The following is an 18,969-nucleotide window of genomic DNA, read 5'->3' as shown; positions in this document are numbered from 1 at the left end:
AAAGAAAAATAAAGTTTCAGTAAAAATAAACTTAAAGCAGATAATTGGGTTGCTCCCTTTTATTTTTTGTGCACTTCAACATCCAGGCCCTCTATGGTTTGACCCTTGAAGACATCACATCCTCAGTTCCTTTTCTCTAAGCTTCTCAGATAACTGTTCTCATTCCAAAAATACTCTCGAGTAGGATAGAAAATGGGCAATCATCAGTCTTTTCAATTAAAATGCAGCTAATATTTCACACAAGGTAATGCTCAATTTACACCAGAGTTTACCTTGGAGTTCTAAAGCATTTTTTAAATCAATGTAAAATTAAGTCAAGGGTTTGCAAACATGCAAAGACACTGAGAGGCTCTGTCTCCCATAAGCCAACTTCTCCTTCCACTATCCCAAGTCTGACCTTTATATAGGAGCAGAGAAGTTAAGAAGACAAAGGGCTATGGAAATGCTCTAGATCATTACACAGTTTCTCTACTGGAAGTATTATCAAGCAGCAAATAATTGGTGTTTCCTAAATATCGTGTAATGTGTAAAGTAGGGTCATTCACCCACTGACAAAGGCAATTCTCATTAACTTTAGAAACGTTCAGTTCTATGGAAAATCCTTTTATTCAATTTCTAAATAAGAACAAACCAGATTGTCAATGAGATTTCGAGGATATTGAAAGCATTCCATCAGCAATGTTACGAGTTACAATCACTAAGACTCAGATAAGTAAATTAAAAAGCAGAGGATTAAATGACTAGACTGAGGAATAGGATAGTTAATGAGTCCCTGGCCCCACTGGGAGTTTTTGGTTTGAGATTGGTGTGTTTAGATGAGCGAAATTAATTTCTTAGATATGATTCTGTTGACTATGTGGGGGAGAAATTGCTTTCTTACTGTCCTTTTACTCCCTCTATGAAAGGTTGCTAAGGGAATAGTTCTCAGTAAGGTCAAGCAGTAGCAACCCTGCTGTGTGTTTTAATGCAGCCAAACAACACTTGAAATTAATGCTTCTTACTTCTTTCTACCTTTAAGGACTAGTTGTTAGTGCTTTCCAGTTTTCTTACTACATAACTGAATACGTAATAGGCAGAAGGGAAAAAAATGGACAAGCACAACAGGGTCAGAAGAAAGGAACTTCACAAAAGCTGTGCTAGTGCAGACAGCCTCTTCCTGATAAGACAAACCTTTCAGGCTATAAAAAGCACTCCAAACCCACAAGCCTGAACACTTTTTCAAACACAGCAATCAAGTCTCCAAATTATAATTAAATGCAAGCTATTAGAAAAAACATAAAAGAAAGCCTTTCAACATAGTTCTCATTTCAGATATTTATTGCCCTAAAGTTACATAAATGAAAGAAAACCTGGCATATTAGCATATCATTATTATCTGCCTTTGAAATTATTACAGATCTACATATGATATAAAATGAGGTTCTCAAAATATTGTATACTATTTAACAATCTCACTTCAATTTTCTTGACAAGAATCCTAATAAGAAAGGAGCTACACTAAGGATCAGCATCAGCTGCTCCCTGGCCTCAGCGAAGAGTGAAATGGAAAGGATTCTCAGGATGACACCAAGATTTCAACCTCAGACCTGACACAGTTCTGTGTAAGGAAGTCTGCAGGACTCGGGTGCGCCCTGTGCATAAAACATGCCATTCTTCAGTCTGAAACCTGACCACTTTCAACAGGTTTCCAAATGGAAAGGACCACACAGAATTTCCGTGTGTAAGAAAAATCACTGTGAGTATTATTACATCAAAAAAAAAAAAAAGCGAAACAGAATATGTAAACCATTTTTCAAAATCATCAACTCAAATAACTGAAAATTATGGAAAAATCTCTTGCTAAGAAAAAACCAAAAAAAACAGAGCTCTGTGGACCAATTTTATTCTAGCAGGGCACTTTCAGAAAAACACAGACATTTGCAGGTTTAAAAGAAAAAGTTACATTTCCTACAATTACAAGACTCACACAGCAGCATGGTTACAAAAATCTAAGTAATATTTTTTTTCTGAGGGGCAAGTTGAAAAAACACCTCTAAGCATGAGATGACAGAGACGAATAAAGGCACAGCAGGAATTCCCCTCAGAGGAAATTTATTACTAATAAAAGTATGAGAAACATTTTCATCTTTGCCTAAAAAAAGACTTTGACTATGGCTGCTCTGAAATGACAAAAAGTTACATCTGAAGTAACTGTTTCAGCTACAGTCTTGGTGTGCTGTAGTCTTACAGTCGGGCAGTATTATAGCTGTATAACTTGGCTTTGAGGCTTTGTTTTGTTCTCCTTCCAGTAAACAACTGTGGTAAGCCACAGTTTTAATAAACACGATGACATCCCCTCTGTTCAAGGAACGTGTAACTTTAGCTACTTTCACTGTATGGCTCAACCTTAGCATGATAAATCACATCAAAATATTAAATTCATCTCATTCAGCAAGTACGAAGATGTAAATTAAAATGTAATACTTAGATAGTCAATCCCCTAATCATCTCTAGCTGGAAGATTCTGAAGAGAGAAAGGCTCAAGGCATATTCCCTGCTGGACACATTACAGTAAGTCTAGCAATTAAATTATTTGTACAGGGTATTTGGGCATGCATGTATATGCATACATCCAGATTGTATTTCACAGTTCAGGATCCTTTTCTTGAGCCATTATTTTAACTAGACCAGACTGAGGAGGTTTTGTGTACTCATTTCACATTTACAGATCCTCCTCCACATTAATGACTGAGAACAGCTGCCACAGACAAACAAAGCGCTCAGAAAAATCTTTTCTTTAAAAAATCATAAATAAGAGAAACACAAAGAAAATATTTAACCCTGAAGCACGTTCACTAACATTTTTATGAACACTGCTTATTTCTGATCTTTCAGATAATTTCTAGCATACCAGTTAATGATGTAGCATACTTTCCATAATGAAATCCCAGAAAAAGGAACCCAACTGCAGCTGCTTGGTAAATGAGCAGGATCAGCAGCAGGATCAGTGGGAAAGACCATTACATACTGAAAAAGAACTGTAGCCTAACCTGCAGCTAATTTTCTGTATGAGACCCTTAAAATAGATGGGTCACCCACACCTAACATGGAAATAAAGATATTAGCAATTAGAAGAAAGAAGAAATGCATTTAACCTGCTATGCAGATGGAGGAAGTAAAAAAAACAAAACAACCCTTTCAAACTTAACTCTTTTAACTTCAAAGCATGAAAATAATAAGGCATACCCTGTCATCCTACAGCAAACAGGGACTGAGATGCCTCTCATGGCCTTCTCTCCACTCCCAGACTCTGCCAAGCTAGGGCAGGCCCCTGTGCTCTGATCAGGTCCTATCCACACTGCTGGTGTTTCCACAGAAAGCCTCTTGCTCTGTGGGGATGCTAAGCTGTGACCCCACAGCACATCCTTGTTCCCCTGAGTGCCTGCAGCACTCGACGTGTGACAGTCTCACACCGAGCTCTGGGCCTCGTCCCAGCACGAACTGATGGGAGCCCCTGCAAAGGCAGAGCACGTGGCTGGGGTGGAACTAACCCCAGTACAGCCTGGGAAAACACCTAAACTGCACCAGGGATGTGCTGAAGTGGGACTGCCTCCAAAAGTACCAAATATTTTGCACCTCCAATTAAACTGTGATTAGAACAGAACAGCTGTTGGCTACCAAGTAACAAATAGCAAGAGGGATGAACCAACAAAACAAAAGTGGATATTGGGCCATAGTCTGCAGCCTGCTGCCATCCTCAGCACCAAAGGGACTCCTTCATGGGCTATGAGCTCCTTTCCTTCCTACTGCTTTCAACGTAACAAAAACACATGAATACTAAGAGAGGGACATTTTAATTTGCTGTTTTATTTAGCTCTGCAAACACTCTTGTTTATAATACACCAAGACATACAACTATAGAGCACAAAAACAAGCACAATGAGATGACAATGTCACAGATGTCTTCACTGTGGCAGTCCTTAATAAGTCATGGTCTGATCTCAGAGGGCCCAAGGAGGTAAAACTGTTAAACCCATTCACCCCACTGAGCAACATCTTTTAAATGCAGAGAACTAGTAGAAAAAACATGTACTTGCACAGCAAGGCTTCTCTGACCAAGGGTGGGAATCCCTACCTACACTTTCTGGTTGGCTTTTAAAAAGTGTTGAAAGCTGATATTAAACCTAGGATAAAAAGTATGTAACAATATGTGCTTTCCAGAGAGTTCAGAGTGCACCTGTCAAAACTTCCAAACAAGACCTTGCACTCCGATGAAAACAGTGTGAAATCTGTGTTCAAGCATGGAAGAAGAGCAGATAAAGGTAAAGTTACCTGACAGTGAAAGACTCAAGAGAAAACACTGGAGAAAAACTGACAGTACATCAATATAAACCAATCCTTTGCCATTCTGGCAGATGAGATTATTTTTTTTTAATGCTTTACTTTAAAAAGCTAGGTACAGCCTATAGTTTCTACCTATGCACCCAGTACCCCAAGCCAGTGCAGTCAAATCAATAAAGCCTTGTTTCATGGGGTTATTAAAAACAAACAAACGAAACTAAAACCAAAAAAAACCCTAATAATTTGTACATGTAATATTTCATGAATAACTGTAAATAGCAATGGAGCTGCTGAGTCTGGTTCTACAGTTCTCTATTTCATCTTATTTGATTAGCTTACACCTTCTCAACAAATAAAACTGCTGGAAAGCAACTGTGGTTGTAACATTAAATTTATGTGCTGAGACAAGGTAGATCAAGAACCATGTGCTGATCTCTTCTCCCTGAGATCCAGTGGTATGATGTGTGGGAATGGTTCAAAGCTGTGCCACAGGAAGTTGCGGCTGGACAAGAGGAAGCATTTCCTTACTGCCCAGGTGGTCAGACACTGGAACAGCCTTTCTGGAGATGTACTTGATGCCACAAGCCTGTCAGTGGTTGAGGCATTTGGACATGGCTCTTAACAACATGCTTGAACTTTTGGTCAGCCCTGAATTATTCAGGCAGCTGGACTAGATATTGTTGTAGGTCACTTCCAACTGAAATAGTCTATTCTGTCGGTTCTATTTTATGTCAAGTACATATCATTACCAAGTGCTACAGACTATAATAACAGATTGCATTCACTCAGTGGTATACAGCACAGACACCCAAAAACTCAGCAGCTCTGAGTTGCTCTGAAACCACAGCAGTGCGTATGGGACTGACAATAAACCCATTTATGGAACACCATTCTTGCTCTCAAACCACATTCTGATTTTCCAAATTTGTTCTGGTTTCCAGAACTGACAGCATTTTAACATCAACAAGCACACATACAAGGCCTCCCAAATTAGAAACAATTCATTTGAAATTGCTATGCAGAGGGAACAGCAAGTTTCAGCTCCAGGAAAGCTCCATAGATGTGTAAGCATCATCCACTGAGAAACAGGAGCTTCAAGTTTTGCAGTTTCTGAGTAACAGGCTCCTTTGATCCCTTCTCCTAAGGGCTCTACAAACGTTAAGTATTAGCTTTCTTGTGTCCCAGTTTTGACCTACAGCTAACTATGCCCCCTTTGAAAGCAACATTTTAAAAACTTACAAGTCTTGTTTGGGTTTTTTTAGTTTAAACATGCCATTGCATTTTCAAGCCCATCCGCAAACCTGTTTGCCACCCATATGTCATGCACACAGTCCCTTCTCAACACTAATGACAGGCTCAGAAATCCCAATTTGAACTGAAAGCGTAGAAGTTCATACCTTTGAACTTATTTGAATCCTTGAATCACAAAAAGGTTACTAAAGTACTAGTTTAAATACACACCACACACAAACAAGCACTTAACTGAAACTCAGCACATAACTCTTTTGGAAGAAAAGATACAGTTTAACTTCATGTTTGTCATTTGAGTTCATTTCTCTAAATCATATGAAAAGAACAATGATTCCCCATGTAAATTGCCTCCTGTAACAGTGAGAAAATAATTTTCCCCTCAAGTAACTGCCACATGCATAAAAGCAATATTCTACAAAATGCAATGACTGCTGGCAAGGGCAGACAACACAGTCCTGTTTTATGCAGCCAGGGTCTGTTCACTTTTTACTGCTTCATCCCTTGCCACTGGAGTTCCTTGCACCCATTTGCTGCACTTTGGTATCGAATGTTTGATGGGGCCAAAAAAATCTCATTACTTATCGGCACAACAGGATCTTGTTTATGCAATAAACATTGAACTGAATGACAAAGGAGGAAACAAAATTTATACTTTAATTGCAGTTCTCTGGCACTTGACACAACCATTAACATGACTGTCCACCAAGTCTTTGAAGAAAAAGTATCTCTGAATTTTATTTACCTATTTCAGTCACCAGAAACTACCACTTATCCTGCTATATAGACTTGCTATAGTTTCCTTATCTCACTACAGCAAAGTCCCTAGAGCTTTTTTATTTTTCCCCAAAATCTAACAACAGTTCTCAGCACATCCCAGCACTGAAAACTACTCTGTATGAAAAGCAAGGTATCTTCTCTTTGGCCTTCAGTTCTGTGAATGCACTGCTCCTCCAAGAAAACCGTACTGGTACTACTCTCCTGTGCTTCCTACCCATGCAGATGTTCTCCAACTGCACAGTAAATGCCAGGAAAAACACATGCTAAAAACTATCTCCATCAGTAATTAAAGCCTTGTCATTGTGTATTAGACATTGTTACGTGGAATAATGACTTGCCGCAATTTTACCAGCACAATACCTTGAAATGAAGGTCCCTGATTGCAACGCTCTTTTAAAAGGATTTAAGGATAATTTACAATGTCATCTTACAAAACCATGCAAAAGACACTTCCAATAAATACAATATTTGTGATTGGTTTACTTGCAATAACTATTCTGGTGGTGATATCACAATCGTCTGTTTTTATTCCAAATTAGTTTTTACTTGTAAAAAAAGTTCCATCCCTGTGAAGCTAAGGCTGGTAACATTGATTTCCATGGTGCTGCTTGGAAAGATGCTGCAGAAGAATAATGTGGATGTCAAGGCATTTTACATAGCAGCAGCAAGATTCTGTGAGCAGTCTGGGCAGTGGATTTGCTCCAGGTTGTTTTGACTAATACATGCAATATTTTACCAAAATGAGCAGGACATCCATACAGTGAGATACAATGAGATTTTGAATAGCCAGAACAACACCAAGTAACACTGGGTAATGAGACACTGCTCAGTAAGAACACATCAGCAACTTGTACATCCCATGGATCATTCTGTCTGTGTGGATGACAGTTTCAAAAGTAGGAAATTAAATCTTAAAAAAAAAAAAGACCTGACCTGAACCAACAAAGCAAGTCAGGAAATTGAGCAAAGTCTGACACTTTTCTTAGGCCTCCCATTGTGGCAAGCTTTTACTTGCAGAAAGGATCATTCTGCAGTCCTCCCAAAAGACACCTTGACGTGCCTTAATGAAGCAGTGATAGAGAACAAGTTCTTTTTGGAATTGAGAAGAATCATCAACCACTTCCTTAACTCTCCAGTATGGTATCAGTTCATCAAAGAGCAATTCGAACTGCAATGGACATATGAGCCCTGAAAGAGTATCTTAGAAGGGACAGTAGAAAACATCTTTATTTACATATATTGAGGTAGCACAAAGCTCCTGTACCAAAAAGGCTAAAAATCTGACCAGACTCTTTCCTGTGGATACAACATAGAACTTCAACAGAGAAAATTTATTTTCATAGTAGTTTTCATAAATGCAATCCCAATCTTCAAGGTTAGCAAATAACTCAATTAGAAAATCGTATCACTAGACCAAGAAAAGTCCTTCACTAGGTCATGCTTTCCTGTTTTTAACAAAATTGAGCAAAGGGACCCCATCCACCAGACTGTCAGCTCAGATCCCTGGACATTCAAAATGGTTTCATACAGTTTTACTTCTGAGAAAAGACATTGTTGAAAGCCATTGTTCAGCCAGCCAACTACTGTCACTACCATGAATATGAATAAGCTCCAATATAGGACACCGAGTTTTTGGAAATGTAAGAAGATCCAATTGTTCAGTTATTCTTTGCCAATAAATCAACCCGCCATTATTTAGAGATTTTTATTTTCCTTTGGTGTCTGAATATGTGGCTGGAATTTCATTTTAAAGTCCTTTTCTTCCCATTTTCATAAAGATTTTTTTTCATAGCACCTTGCTAAGTTTTCAGAGCAGCAGAAGGATCCTACTGCCAATAGGATGAGGCCCTTGAAACGACATATACTGCTGTTTCTCCTGGTAATATTAGCTAGCACCTAGTCTGAGGAAAAGATAGAGCAGAAGAAATTGTTCTGAGTTCACAAAAATTAACATTTGGTATAATTTTGTAGCCATAATTTGCATGTACACAACTTAGACATAAATACATATGGATTAATGCAAATTTTCATACTGGGAAAGATTCACTGTGCTCTGTAAAACTAAGGGTAAGGCTGGTGATGAATCATTTTTTTTTAATATTCTAGTCTGGATATATAAATAGCTCTCTGTTTCTAGAATAATTACTACTGAAAAACACAGCTTCTTAAATAACCTAGGCCATAATTAATCTTCGCTTCATTAAATCACAAATAATATCTTTTTAAAGTCTTATTTGTAAAGGCAAGCTGATTAATTTAAACGTTTCCCTTTTGCCAAAAAAAAAAAAAAAAAAAAAAAAATCTAATTGGAATGATTTACCAACGTAGCTACTTTTCACATCTTGTAAGCTCTGGGAAGGCGGCTCCCTCCCCCCCTGCCCAGCCCCCCGAGGGAGCTCCACGCTCACGCTGCCGCCCCGGCCCTGCCTCCCCGCATGCTCGGGGAGAGGTGACGGCTTGTGCCCCGCACCTTCCGCGGCCGCTCCCGCAAGAGCCGAGCCCCCTGCCCGGCCCCTCCGTGCCGCATCGCCCCCTCCCTCCGTGCGGGCGGGACCCTTCGCGTGCCCTGTCCCGCCGCGTCCGCGCGTGGCCGTGCTGGTGGCACGGGGGCAGCGGTGCGACCGTGGTCCGGCCTTCCCTCCGCACTGGCGGAGCCAGGAGCGCTGTGGAGCCCTCCATGCCTTGTGCTCTCCTTCGCCGCGCGGCTGCCGCCCCAGCGCGGGCTGCGCACGGCCGGGCACGGCTGGGTTGGGCCGGGCACGGCGCCGCCGCCGCTGCTGCACCGCGCCGTCCCTCCCCTTTCCTTGTAAGACAGCGCCAACCCCCGACCGAAGAAAAGTTTCCAGCCGAGCGCCAGGACAGGTCCGGGCAGTCACCGGCGCTCCCTCCCCGCCGGTGGGACGGGACGATCCTCCCTCAGCCCGTCCCCTCCACGTACCCAACCCGCCCACGCCGTGGGTGCCGCCCGAGGCGCTCACCTTCCTGCACCGCATGGAAGGGGTTGTTGGCCTCTATGAGCTTGATGGAGTAAGTGATTTTCTCGCTCTGGAGGATGTCGTCATTGAGGTTCAGATCCGACACCGCCTGCTTGAACACCTCGTCGTCCTTGGCAGCATTGCCTTCGAAAATGGCACCTGATGGGAGGAAGGCGGCAGAGGGTGAGGAGGGCTCGGCCCGTCCGCCCGCCGCCCCAGGACCCGCGCTACGTGGGTAGCAGGGCTCTGGGACGTGCAGGGCTCAAGCCGGCTCGCACGGTACCGGGTGGCGCAGCCCCGGGGACACCGGGCGCCTGTGGGGCCGGGCCACACACACGTGGGCGGCCTCGTCCCGGGCACGGGGAAGCGCAGCATTCCTCCCGGCCACTTCTGCTCCACCGGCATTTACGGAGCCCTGAACCAGAGCCACGGCGGGGTGACGGACTTGCTTCGCCAGTGACGGGAAAAGGAGCAGGCTTGCAAACTCCACCAACTTTTTGCTCGCTGCTCGCCTCTCCCTGGGATGCTGCCTTTCGGTCCGCGGTTTTATTGAGGCTTACAAGCACGCACGAACGTGAAGCCAGGATTTGTGTCCAGTAACCTGGAAGCTTTAATTTCACTGTCCTGTTTATGCAGTTAACTTGAAAACATCTGGCGATGTGTGTTACATAAAATCCCTCTCTACGGAGCGTGTGTGTGCCCACGCCAGGCTTACTGCCCTGCTCTACGCGGCGGTGGGAGATCTTTAGAGCTGGCAAAAAAAAAACCCAAGCAAAAAACGTTATTCCCCAGCCTGGAAAAGTCCTGCTGATTCACACCGTGCGTGCCTGTGGCTTGAGCCTCTGTGCACTGCCCGTGTGCATCACAGCTCTGCACACAGCAGCTCCCCGCTCCTGCCCAGCGGACCGCTCTTTCTGCCAGCACTTACTTAGCAAACAGCACTCGGGCTAAAGTTCGTGCGGGGAGAAGCCGAGGTGACACCGTCCACGCGCAAGAGAAGCGGAGCCGAGAGCGAGACCCGCGGAGGCTCCTTCACCCACACTTCAGCCCTTCCCCAAGGCCGCCCCGCCGCCGCCCTTCCTCCCCGCGGGGCTGGCCCCGGTGCCGCGGGGGTCTGCCCTGCCCTGGGGACTGCCCCTGGGCCGGAGTCCCTCGCTGCGGTCAGGGCTGACCCCGTCTCCTTAATGGCTCCGCAATGCTGTCTGCCTTGGCTGCGCCCCCAGGCTCCGGAGGCGAGCGGCGACGACCGGAGCCTCCTCCTCACCGGCCCCAGAGCCGTCATGCTGGGAAACTTGCTACAGGGCTGGTTCCCTTCTCCCCTCCCCTGCCTCGGGTCGACACGGGACTTTTCTCCCGTCTCCGTGGAGCCTCCCCTCGCCAGGATGGCTCCTGCCCCGGCCCCCTCCTTTTTCTGATCTCCTATCCTCCCCGAAAGGCTGGTGGGAATTACGGCTTTTCATTTCCCGGCCGTACCCCCGTTTCCTCCTCTATCATCCTCTACAAGTGATTCTCTCCCCCCTCTCCACCCCTAAACATCCTCATTTTCGTTCCTGCTGGTACCTTTCAACACCAGCCAAAAGGTGACTGCAGAGCCTCGCTTTTGCTTGCCAGGCTTCCCGCGGACATCACCATGCCTTGCTCCCAGAAGCCATAAAAGTTCACATCAGCCTTTCCTTTTGCCTCTTATTCATCCCCCTCTTCCTCCCACTGCTGATACAGCCTTCTTGCTGCCCAGGGGTTTTAATGAGATCTTATTCAAACCACAACAGTTGCGCGCATAGACACACACACACACAAGAGCCGCTGCAAAGCTCGCCTTTCTAACCCTTTCCCAGCCAAGTTCCCCTCTCCGCCCCCCGCATTCCGGCTTGGCTGACACCTGCTACGGCAGGAGATGGAAACCAGGGGATTATCTCCCCGAAAGTTTTCCCTGCGAGCACGTTCAGACTATGCCTCTCTCCTGCTCGGGTGATGGGGGCGGTTGTTTGTTTTCGGTGGCGAGGAGGCGGGGGATGGGGGGAAAGAAAGCCTTTCCACGCAAACAGGTCCAAGCACAGACTCCCCAGCCACATGGGAGACCGCAGCAGCGGCCCCGGCGGGTCCCCTGCCCGCTCCCAGCCCGGCGCACAGGCGGAATTTCGCCCCTAACTTTACAATCGGGGGCGGAATACAGCTGTCTTTCTCCCATCCGTCCTCCTGTCTCTCCGCGGAGTTGGGTTCCACCGCTGCCCGTGTCATTATCGCGGCTAAACGAGACGCTTCCTTTATATATTTATTTATCTACCGCGTCCCTTTCCAACCCTCCCCCCCGCTCCCTCTCTTACCAATGTGGATGATGGAGTCCGCCCGCACCGAAACGCACTGAAATATCCAGGGGAAAAGCCAGAGCATCAACACTTCCATTTCCAGCCTCTCGCACAGCACATCAGCCCGGGTTTCGTGGAGAGACAGACAGGGGGAAAGAAAAAAAAAGGCGCAAGGGCAGGTGGAGCAAGGCAGCGGGCGCGGGGGGGGAGATGCCCAAACACCTCCCTCTTAGAAAAAAAAAAACCCAAATTCCCCCAGCGCCCCAAGAATTTTCCAAGATTGAGGGAAACGGGCGATGAGGAGGAGGAGGGGAAAAAAAAAAAAAAAAAAAATCCGGGGCTAGAAAATCACGGAGGTAGATCCCGGGTTGGCAGGCGGCGCGGCGGAGCCTCCAGCGCTCGGTGTGTGCCGGGGCGCCGGCAGACCGCGAACTGCGGAGCGGCCCCCCCGCCGCCGCCGCCCGCCCCCCGCGCCACGTGACTGCGGAGCCTCGGCGCTCGGTGCCGCCGGGGCACGGCGCGGCGGGCGGGCAGCGGGGCGCACGGGCCGCGCCGGGGCGAGCGCGCAGCGCTGCGGGGAGCGCCGAGCCGGGGCCACAGCAGGGCGATTGGCTGCGATGGAATAGATTAGACAGAGCCAGAATTGTATCTATCTATATATCTCTTTCTATATCATGTATGTCTCCCCGAGGAAAGGGGTAGGGGACCGATGCTCGAAGCGCAGGCATGCGAGGCGAGTGGGCAGCTGCCGGTTGCCGGGCGCAGGCTGCTCCGCGGGGCCGCAGCCCCTGCCCGGAGGGGGCCCAGCGCTGCGCGGCCTCCCGCAGCCCCCGCCCGGCCCGGCACCACGGGACGCCCCCGCAGGTAAGGGCGCGGGGCTGCGCCCGCTGCCGCTCCTCCAACTTCAGCGACGGGGGGCGGCGCGGGGGCACCGCACCGAAGCGGGCGGTGGGGGGAATGCCCCTTCCTGCTTCCACACGCTCGAGCCCGGGACGTGATCCGTGTTTGAGGAACGAAATGGAAATGCGAGGTTTTTACCCCTGCGCTGGGGGCGAGGTGGTAGGGAAGAAAAGTGGTACAGCAAAACCTTTTCTTGTTTTGTTTTGTTCTAGCTTTCAATGAAATCTAATTCATAAATTGGACATGCTCAGGCTCAGAAGACTAATTCATCCCCTAAAACAAACGCATCAGTGATTGCAGGCACCTAAACGTGACAAGCGTCTCAATATATCGAGGATCCAGAGAAAACAAATTCATTCAGGAGCCCGAAACGTAATTAAAACTACTGCCAAGAAAATGAGTTGAGAGCAGGATGTTACCAAGATTATTAAGTTGCTGCGGGGCTGAGGCACACGGACCGCTATAGGGGTACATACAGATAATGTCAGCCTTTGGGTAACGGGAGGCAGAGCGATTCCTGGAGGTCGCCGTCTTGCAAGCGCAAGCCTGGTAACAGCTCGCCGTGGCCTCATCCTGCTCCCGGGAAGGGACTGGCGAGCCCGGGGGCTCGGCGGTGAAGGAGCGGGCCCCCACCGCCTGCTGAGCCCCGGCAGAGTGGCGACAAAGGGGCCGGCGGCGCCCGTATCTCTGGCACTGGCTACAGCATCCCTGTCATGTGTATTCAGCACACTTTTAATAACCATCACCTGTACGTGCGCTAGTAAATGCTCCCGACGCTGAGCATTGCTTGCTTGCAGGAGCGATCGCTGCAATGTATTTTTTCAATGTAGAAAGCATTTTTTTCATGCAGGGCACAGTACGGCAAGAACTGCTCAATACTAAGGAGTAGGAAATATAGATAAGGGGGCTGGGGATGCAGAAGGGGGAGGGAACACACAGTATAGATGGAGCAAAGTGAAAGGGAAGGAAGCTGAAATGGAAATGATATGAACAAGAATCCCTGTTGATCCACATGCATCAACGACCTCCTATTCAGTGGTAGTTACAAACACAGCATTCGAACAGGGAAGAGCAGGGGTAAATAAAACAAGATATGCTTTTTAAAAATAAATCACTTGTTAACTACTCTTACTTACAGTCCTTGTCTTAAATATGCAATTTCACACTGATCAATGCAGAATGATATATACTATACTCTGCATTTCACGTAATAAAAACACTTAATCCAGATAATTGGCTTCTGGGACAGAGATCAATAGAAATGTTCCTTATTTGACTACGTTAGCAAGTCAAAATTAATTCTAATTTACATTTGCTTCAAATCAATATGCACTTAGTGACTTACACAGGCTCTTTAAAAAGTTAAGCACCTATATTGACCAGAGTCATATATATGTCAGTAACAAGTACATGTGTGGGAATTAGAGAGGGGGAAAGTGTTACTGCAGAACCAAGTCTCTGACTTTCATAGAGGAAAGGAGGCTAAATTTATTTGTGTTTGAGAAGTGCTTTAGCGTCCTAGCCTAAAACCTGTAGAAATATGCAGCTATTAATCCCACGATTTATGCAGGCATCCAAACATCAGTTATAGTTGCACTCCAAGCACTTGGGAACAGGCTTGCCTCCTACTTTAGTTTGTACAGCGAGGTCTTGACCTCAGCTGGGACGCCTCTGGGTGCTATTTTAGTAATAGTAAAATAGTAATATAAAATATTAAAACTCTAAACTCAGTGGATTGGACAAGTTACAAAATTTCCTGGGAAATCCAAGAGCAGTGCTCTGAATGCAGAAAAGGATCCAGTCCCAGCCAAGGGCAGGAGAGGGGAAAAGACAAGAGACCAGAATACAGCAAAACAGACCAACTGAAATAGGCACCAAAAACAGACAGAAGGCTACAGTCAGAAGACAAAAACAAACCAGAAAAATGCACAGAAGAAATCTTAAATGCTATAAAATCTGACATGTAACACGCAAAGTACAATGAGACCTAAATGGATCCACCACAGTAAAAAGGAGGATTGCAGCTTCGGTAGCATCTCTGCAAGATAAAAAGATGTCACATCAAAACTTCATTGCATCTGGTTTTAACTCAGGTTGCATTACCTTTTCTTTCACGTTACTTGCAAATTTTTTTCCCCTTTCTCCTCTCCTTCTACTCTTTTTTTCTAAACCAAAAAAAATCCCAACAACTTTGGCTTGGATTATGTTTTCATAACAATTACTTCTTCTATGATTTCCCCTCCTTCAAAAAAAGCTATCAATGCTACATTTCTAAGCCCGGTATAAATGAGAGCTCTCCTTTCAACCCTCCCATTCCTTGTTTGCAGTCAGGGGAGTGCTGACACTTAGCAGTGGGTGTACATTGTTTAGGTGCAGCAATTGACACCACAAGGCCAATCCCTTTGCCAACACTTTGTATATTAAGAATGTTACAAGCTGCTGTGATATTCCATCATCATCATGTAGGGGGCAACTCATGACACATTATTCCACAAGGTACCACTGGATTTATAGTGCCCGCAGAAGAATGACATCTCAACAGAAATAGGCCAGGTAAAAACCCAACTCAAGTGACAGCCACTTGGTCACAGTTCAACTCTGTGGCAACAGATGCGATTCTGTGCACACCTCAGACAGCTCTTACCACCTTTGCAAACCGCTGTGGTGATTTTAACTCGTGACCTATCACGAGTTATTGCTGTGCTTATTTCTGTTGTCTGAATGAACATAGTATGAAATCTGTACCAAGTGGGTTTTGCTACAAGAGAACGGCTGGAGTAACACTCCAAAACCTACACCGCAATTAGAAACATAGAACTTCCTAGAAAGGCGCACTGAAAGGCTTGTGCAGTGCCACACTCGGAGCCTTGTGCCCAGGGCTCTGTCCCTCTGTGCTGCCATAACAAGAATGAAGCACATTTTGAAAGACATCATCAGAACTATGGCTGCAGGATATGCCTCGATCTGGAAAGCACCTCACATTTACAAAACTGCTTCATAAGCAAGAGCTCTGCAAGACCATAACACTGAGACTTTTATCATAGCCTGTATTCAGAATAAATGGAAGGCTTTAAGATTAAACATTTCTTGAGTCTTCTCCCAAGTTTCACCCATTTACTATAGCTAAACTGAGGCTTCCCCACATAAAAGTGTGTATGTATCTATTTGTGTACGTGTAGCAATGATTTATTCCTTCTGAAAGCAAATGGAACTCCTCCTCTATATCAGGTGTAAAGATGCAGATAATACCTCCAATTGTTAGCTGCTCACTCTGTGGAGTTGGAAGAATGAAAAGAAAAAACCCGAAAAATATCCTAATACACAACAATGGTAACAATCTCCCTCCTTCCCCAATAGCCAAGATGTCTACTGTTAACACACCCACAAAAAAGTAAAATTTCTTACTCTAAAATGCCATGAAATTCAGCAGCTGTGCTTCTCTTCAGAAACAGTACTGCAAAACCTCAAGCCTAACTTAATTCCAAAGTTTGTGGATGCTTATATTTAAAAATTCATTATGTCATTCTCCTGTGGTGACAGCCTGAGGTTTCAGTTGCTTTATTGAAGCTTCCTTTAGCTTATTGAAACCACCTTTTCTCTTTTCATGGTTGATAGCATAGTATGATAATCTTGCAGGAGTAAATGGACTAGAGTCTGCAAGAAAAGGCTGCTGAATTATAGAGTTCTTTGCAGGACAGTTGACATTCTTGATTAATTTGTTGTGTGCCTATTAACAATCTGAAACTTTGCTACAGTCAACACTTTATTTGGATTGACATGTCTTTTAAGATGCCATAAAGAAGGCAAAGCACTGTTATTTCCATATTTTTTACCTGATTTAATTCAGCAGAGTACACACAGCCTAGATTTGATTTAATTCATACTTATGTTTGCTTAATTTCATCACTTCAATATCTGTTGCATCTTGATAAGATTAATATATACTTCCCTACTCCTCTCTTCCAACTGTGACTTTTTACACCCTATTTTTTCTTTAATGGGCATTTTCTTTTCAATACACAAGGGTCTTTATAGGCCTTTCCGGCCTCCCACATTTTTATAGTTGCATAAATGCACTCTTAATGTAGTGCAAGGCAAGTTGTATCAGTGTTGGTAAGTGTAATCACTATCCTGGCATTTGTATCTAATTAACACTTTGATTCAGAAGAAAAGGAATCTCTTTATTCACAACATTTTAATATCACCAATATGTGTTTTATTGAGAACTCTTAACACACAGATGGACCAAAGAATCCTTTGTTACTACTGTAAAGTGTGGGAGTGTAACTCCTAGTTAAAAGAAAACACTTTTCTCCCTCATTTGTAAGCAAGCAAGCCCCTTGCCATTATATCCACTGGACACTAACTGGAAAAGGCTAAAGTCTGTAAGTTTGTTTTCCTGAGTAGAGATCCTTCCTTTTTTTTTTTTTTTTAAGAAAATAAAGTAGGTATGGTTGCCATCTTTGTTACAGCACAGTTTCATAAGAATGAAGGCTCTCCAAGTAAAAGTGTTTGTCAATTGTTTATAATTTAATAGTAGCCATATAAAGATAATCTTTGAACCAACTTCACTGGCATTCATCTGAGAGAAAAAAACAATTTACAAGATTCTCCAATATAAACCCATCTCCAGGGGAACTCCATTCCAAAACATCTTGCATGCCTCATTGACCCATCCACATAGTACACACAGTCCAGTCTCATAAGCTGTTCAGTGAGCTGCCTATTACAGATAATAAGACATTGCTAGGACAGCTGTCCTCTGCCATCACAGCAACCCAAAGAGACAGACACATCCCAAAAGGAAAATCACAACAGGAAAAACCCCTGATGTCATTCCATGTACAGCCTTCATAAATACATACTGACCAATCTCACACATAGTAACAAGCCAAGAATGACACCTCTGGTTTACAGATACTTCACTGTGAATACATATCCCAGTACTTCCACTATTATAAAACTTCCCAACACTTGACCACAGAAATATATCCTTGCTTTGTTAGAGTCGATTGAAGCTGCAGGGTGGTTATGCCAGACAGAGGAAAAAGCAAGTTACTAGAATTTAACCTGCAGTTCACCTCAGCTGGTTGAAGATTTTGGAGAAGTCACGTTCCTGCTAGCTACTTCTCACTTTACCCATCTAGACAGTAACAAACCAGTAAAGTAGATGCTGCTGCATGGTGAAGCAGAGAACCAGAAAAGTCTGAACACATACATTTAAAAAGTTCTGCCCTCCAGCCAAGACACAGTAACTGATCTCGTGTTTGTTCCTACTTCACTGCAAACTCCACCGAGAAATGATGGAAGCAGAAATATTTTGCTACAAGCCAGAAACTTGAATGCTGCCCTTTCTGCATCTCAGGCAAAGAATAGGGACCTTTTCAACTGCACTAATTCAATCCTTTGCCATCACTAAATACTGATGGAGTTTGTGCGTGCAGAGTCCTTCTAAAAGCCTCACAATGGAAAGTACTCTAAGGGGAAAGTAATTTTACCTTAAAGAAAAACCCTGATCTTTCTCAGCAGTCCATTCTAAACTATATTATGTTTAGTGACTGTCTCACAGTGGGTCACTTCTACGAGTAGGTAAGGCCTCTCTTTTGTCTTGCAATGCTGTGTCACAGAGTTGGTGGCTTGGGTTTGTTTGGGATGGGGTTGGTTTGTTTGTTTTCCAGTGTGTTTCTGCAACCATTAGTAAAAATGAGGTACAGAATTGGCCTTCTCAGTGACCCCATTAGCATTAATGGCAGTCACATACAGAATATATTCTCCCAGGGATCTGTGTTCTCTTTGGGAAAAGATTCCCCGTAATGGAGTTCATAATTCATACTCATGTTTCCAGGAAGGGTTGAAATGAAGATTTTTTTAGCAAAAACACCAGCTTCTCATTGTATGCCTGACTTAAAAAATTATTCTACCAAAGCCTTTGTTTGTTGTATTTTTTGTCCCTTAGCGGAAAGAAAAAAAAGGAAAGAAAAAAAATCAAGCCAAAAAGTAGGGTAAAGTGTCATGGTATATCTTAAATTTCCTACTCAAAGAAGGGGATACTTTTTTAAAGGCAGTGCAATCCAGCCATTGGAGCAGAGGAGCCATGATTCCTGGGCTACATTCCCACCACAGTCACCGATTCATTTCATGACTAATTGAGTGGACTGTTGCATGAACATTGTATTCAGTTCTCAATTTAAGGGTGAACAAGAACATCAAGTTCCTTTCCTCAGTTCCTGCACTCAGTCAGCTGTCCTACTTCTCTAGGAGGTATAGGGGAAACATGGTAGGTTTATTTTTGGTTGGTCAAACAAGTAATTTTAAGTAATTTCAAGTTTGTAGATCCTACAGAAATTAGGAAAAAACTATCTTATTTTAAATAATTTCAAACAGAAAATGCTCGTTATTGTACTTGAGACCAACCCATTCCACTTAACTGAGTCTGGATG

The 18,969-nt window shown here is 44.4% G+C and overlaps 1 protein-coding gene and 1 long non-coding RNA gene across 8 annotated transcripts in view; one reads left to right on the top strand and one right to left on the bottom strand.

Moving 5' to 3' along the window:
• Window positions 1-12,066, bottom strand: part of GRID1 (glutamate ionotropic receptor delta type subunit 1) — a 496,708-nt gene extending 484,642 nt beyond the window's left edge. For all 7 annotated transcript variants that reach the window (XM_039553667.1, XM_039553668.1, XM_039553669.1 and 4 more), the window contains exons 1-2: window positions 11,648-12,066; window positions 9,327-9,482 (exon numbers count right to left, since the gene is read on the bottom strand). In XM_039553667.1, the coding sequence (XP_039409601.1) occupies window positions 9,327-9,482; window positions 11,648-11,726 (235 nt within the window). In that variant the 5' untranslated portion in view covers window positions 11,727-12,066. The remainder of the gene's footprint in view (window positions 1-9,326; window positions 9,483-11,647) is intronic.
• Window positions 12,067-12,175: 109 nt separating this feature from the next.
• Window positions 12,176-15,610, top strand: LOC120410183. The gene is made up of 2 exons (XR_005602140.1): window positions 12,176-12,493; window positions 12,742-15,610. It is a non-coding gene; the product is annotated as an uncharacterized LOC120410183 (long non-coding RNA).
• Window positions 15,611-18,969: the final 3,359 nt, after the last annotated feature.

This window comes from Corvus cornix, chromosome 6 (assembly GCF_000738735.6).
Source record: "Corvus cornix cornix isolate S_Up_H32 chromosome 6, ASM73873v5, whole genome shotgun sequence".
Taxonomy (NCBI): Eukaryota; Metazoa; Chordata; class Aves; order Passeriformes; family Corvidae; genus Corvus; species Corvus cornix.
The sequence above is the reverse complement of the archived record's forward strand: the minus strand, read 5'-3'. Positions and strand labels throughout refer to the sequence as shown.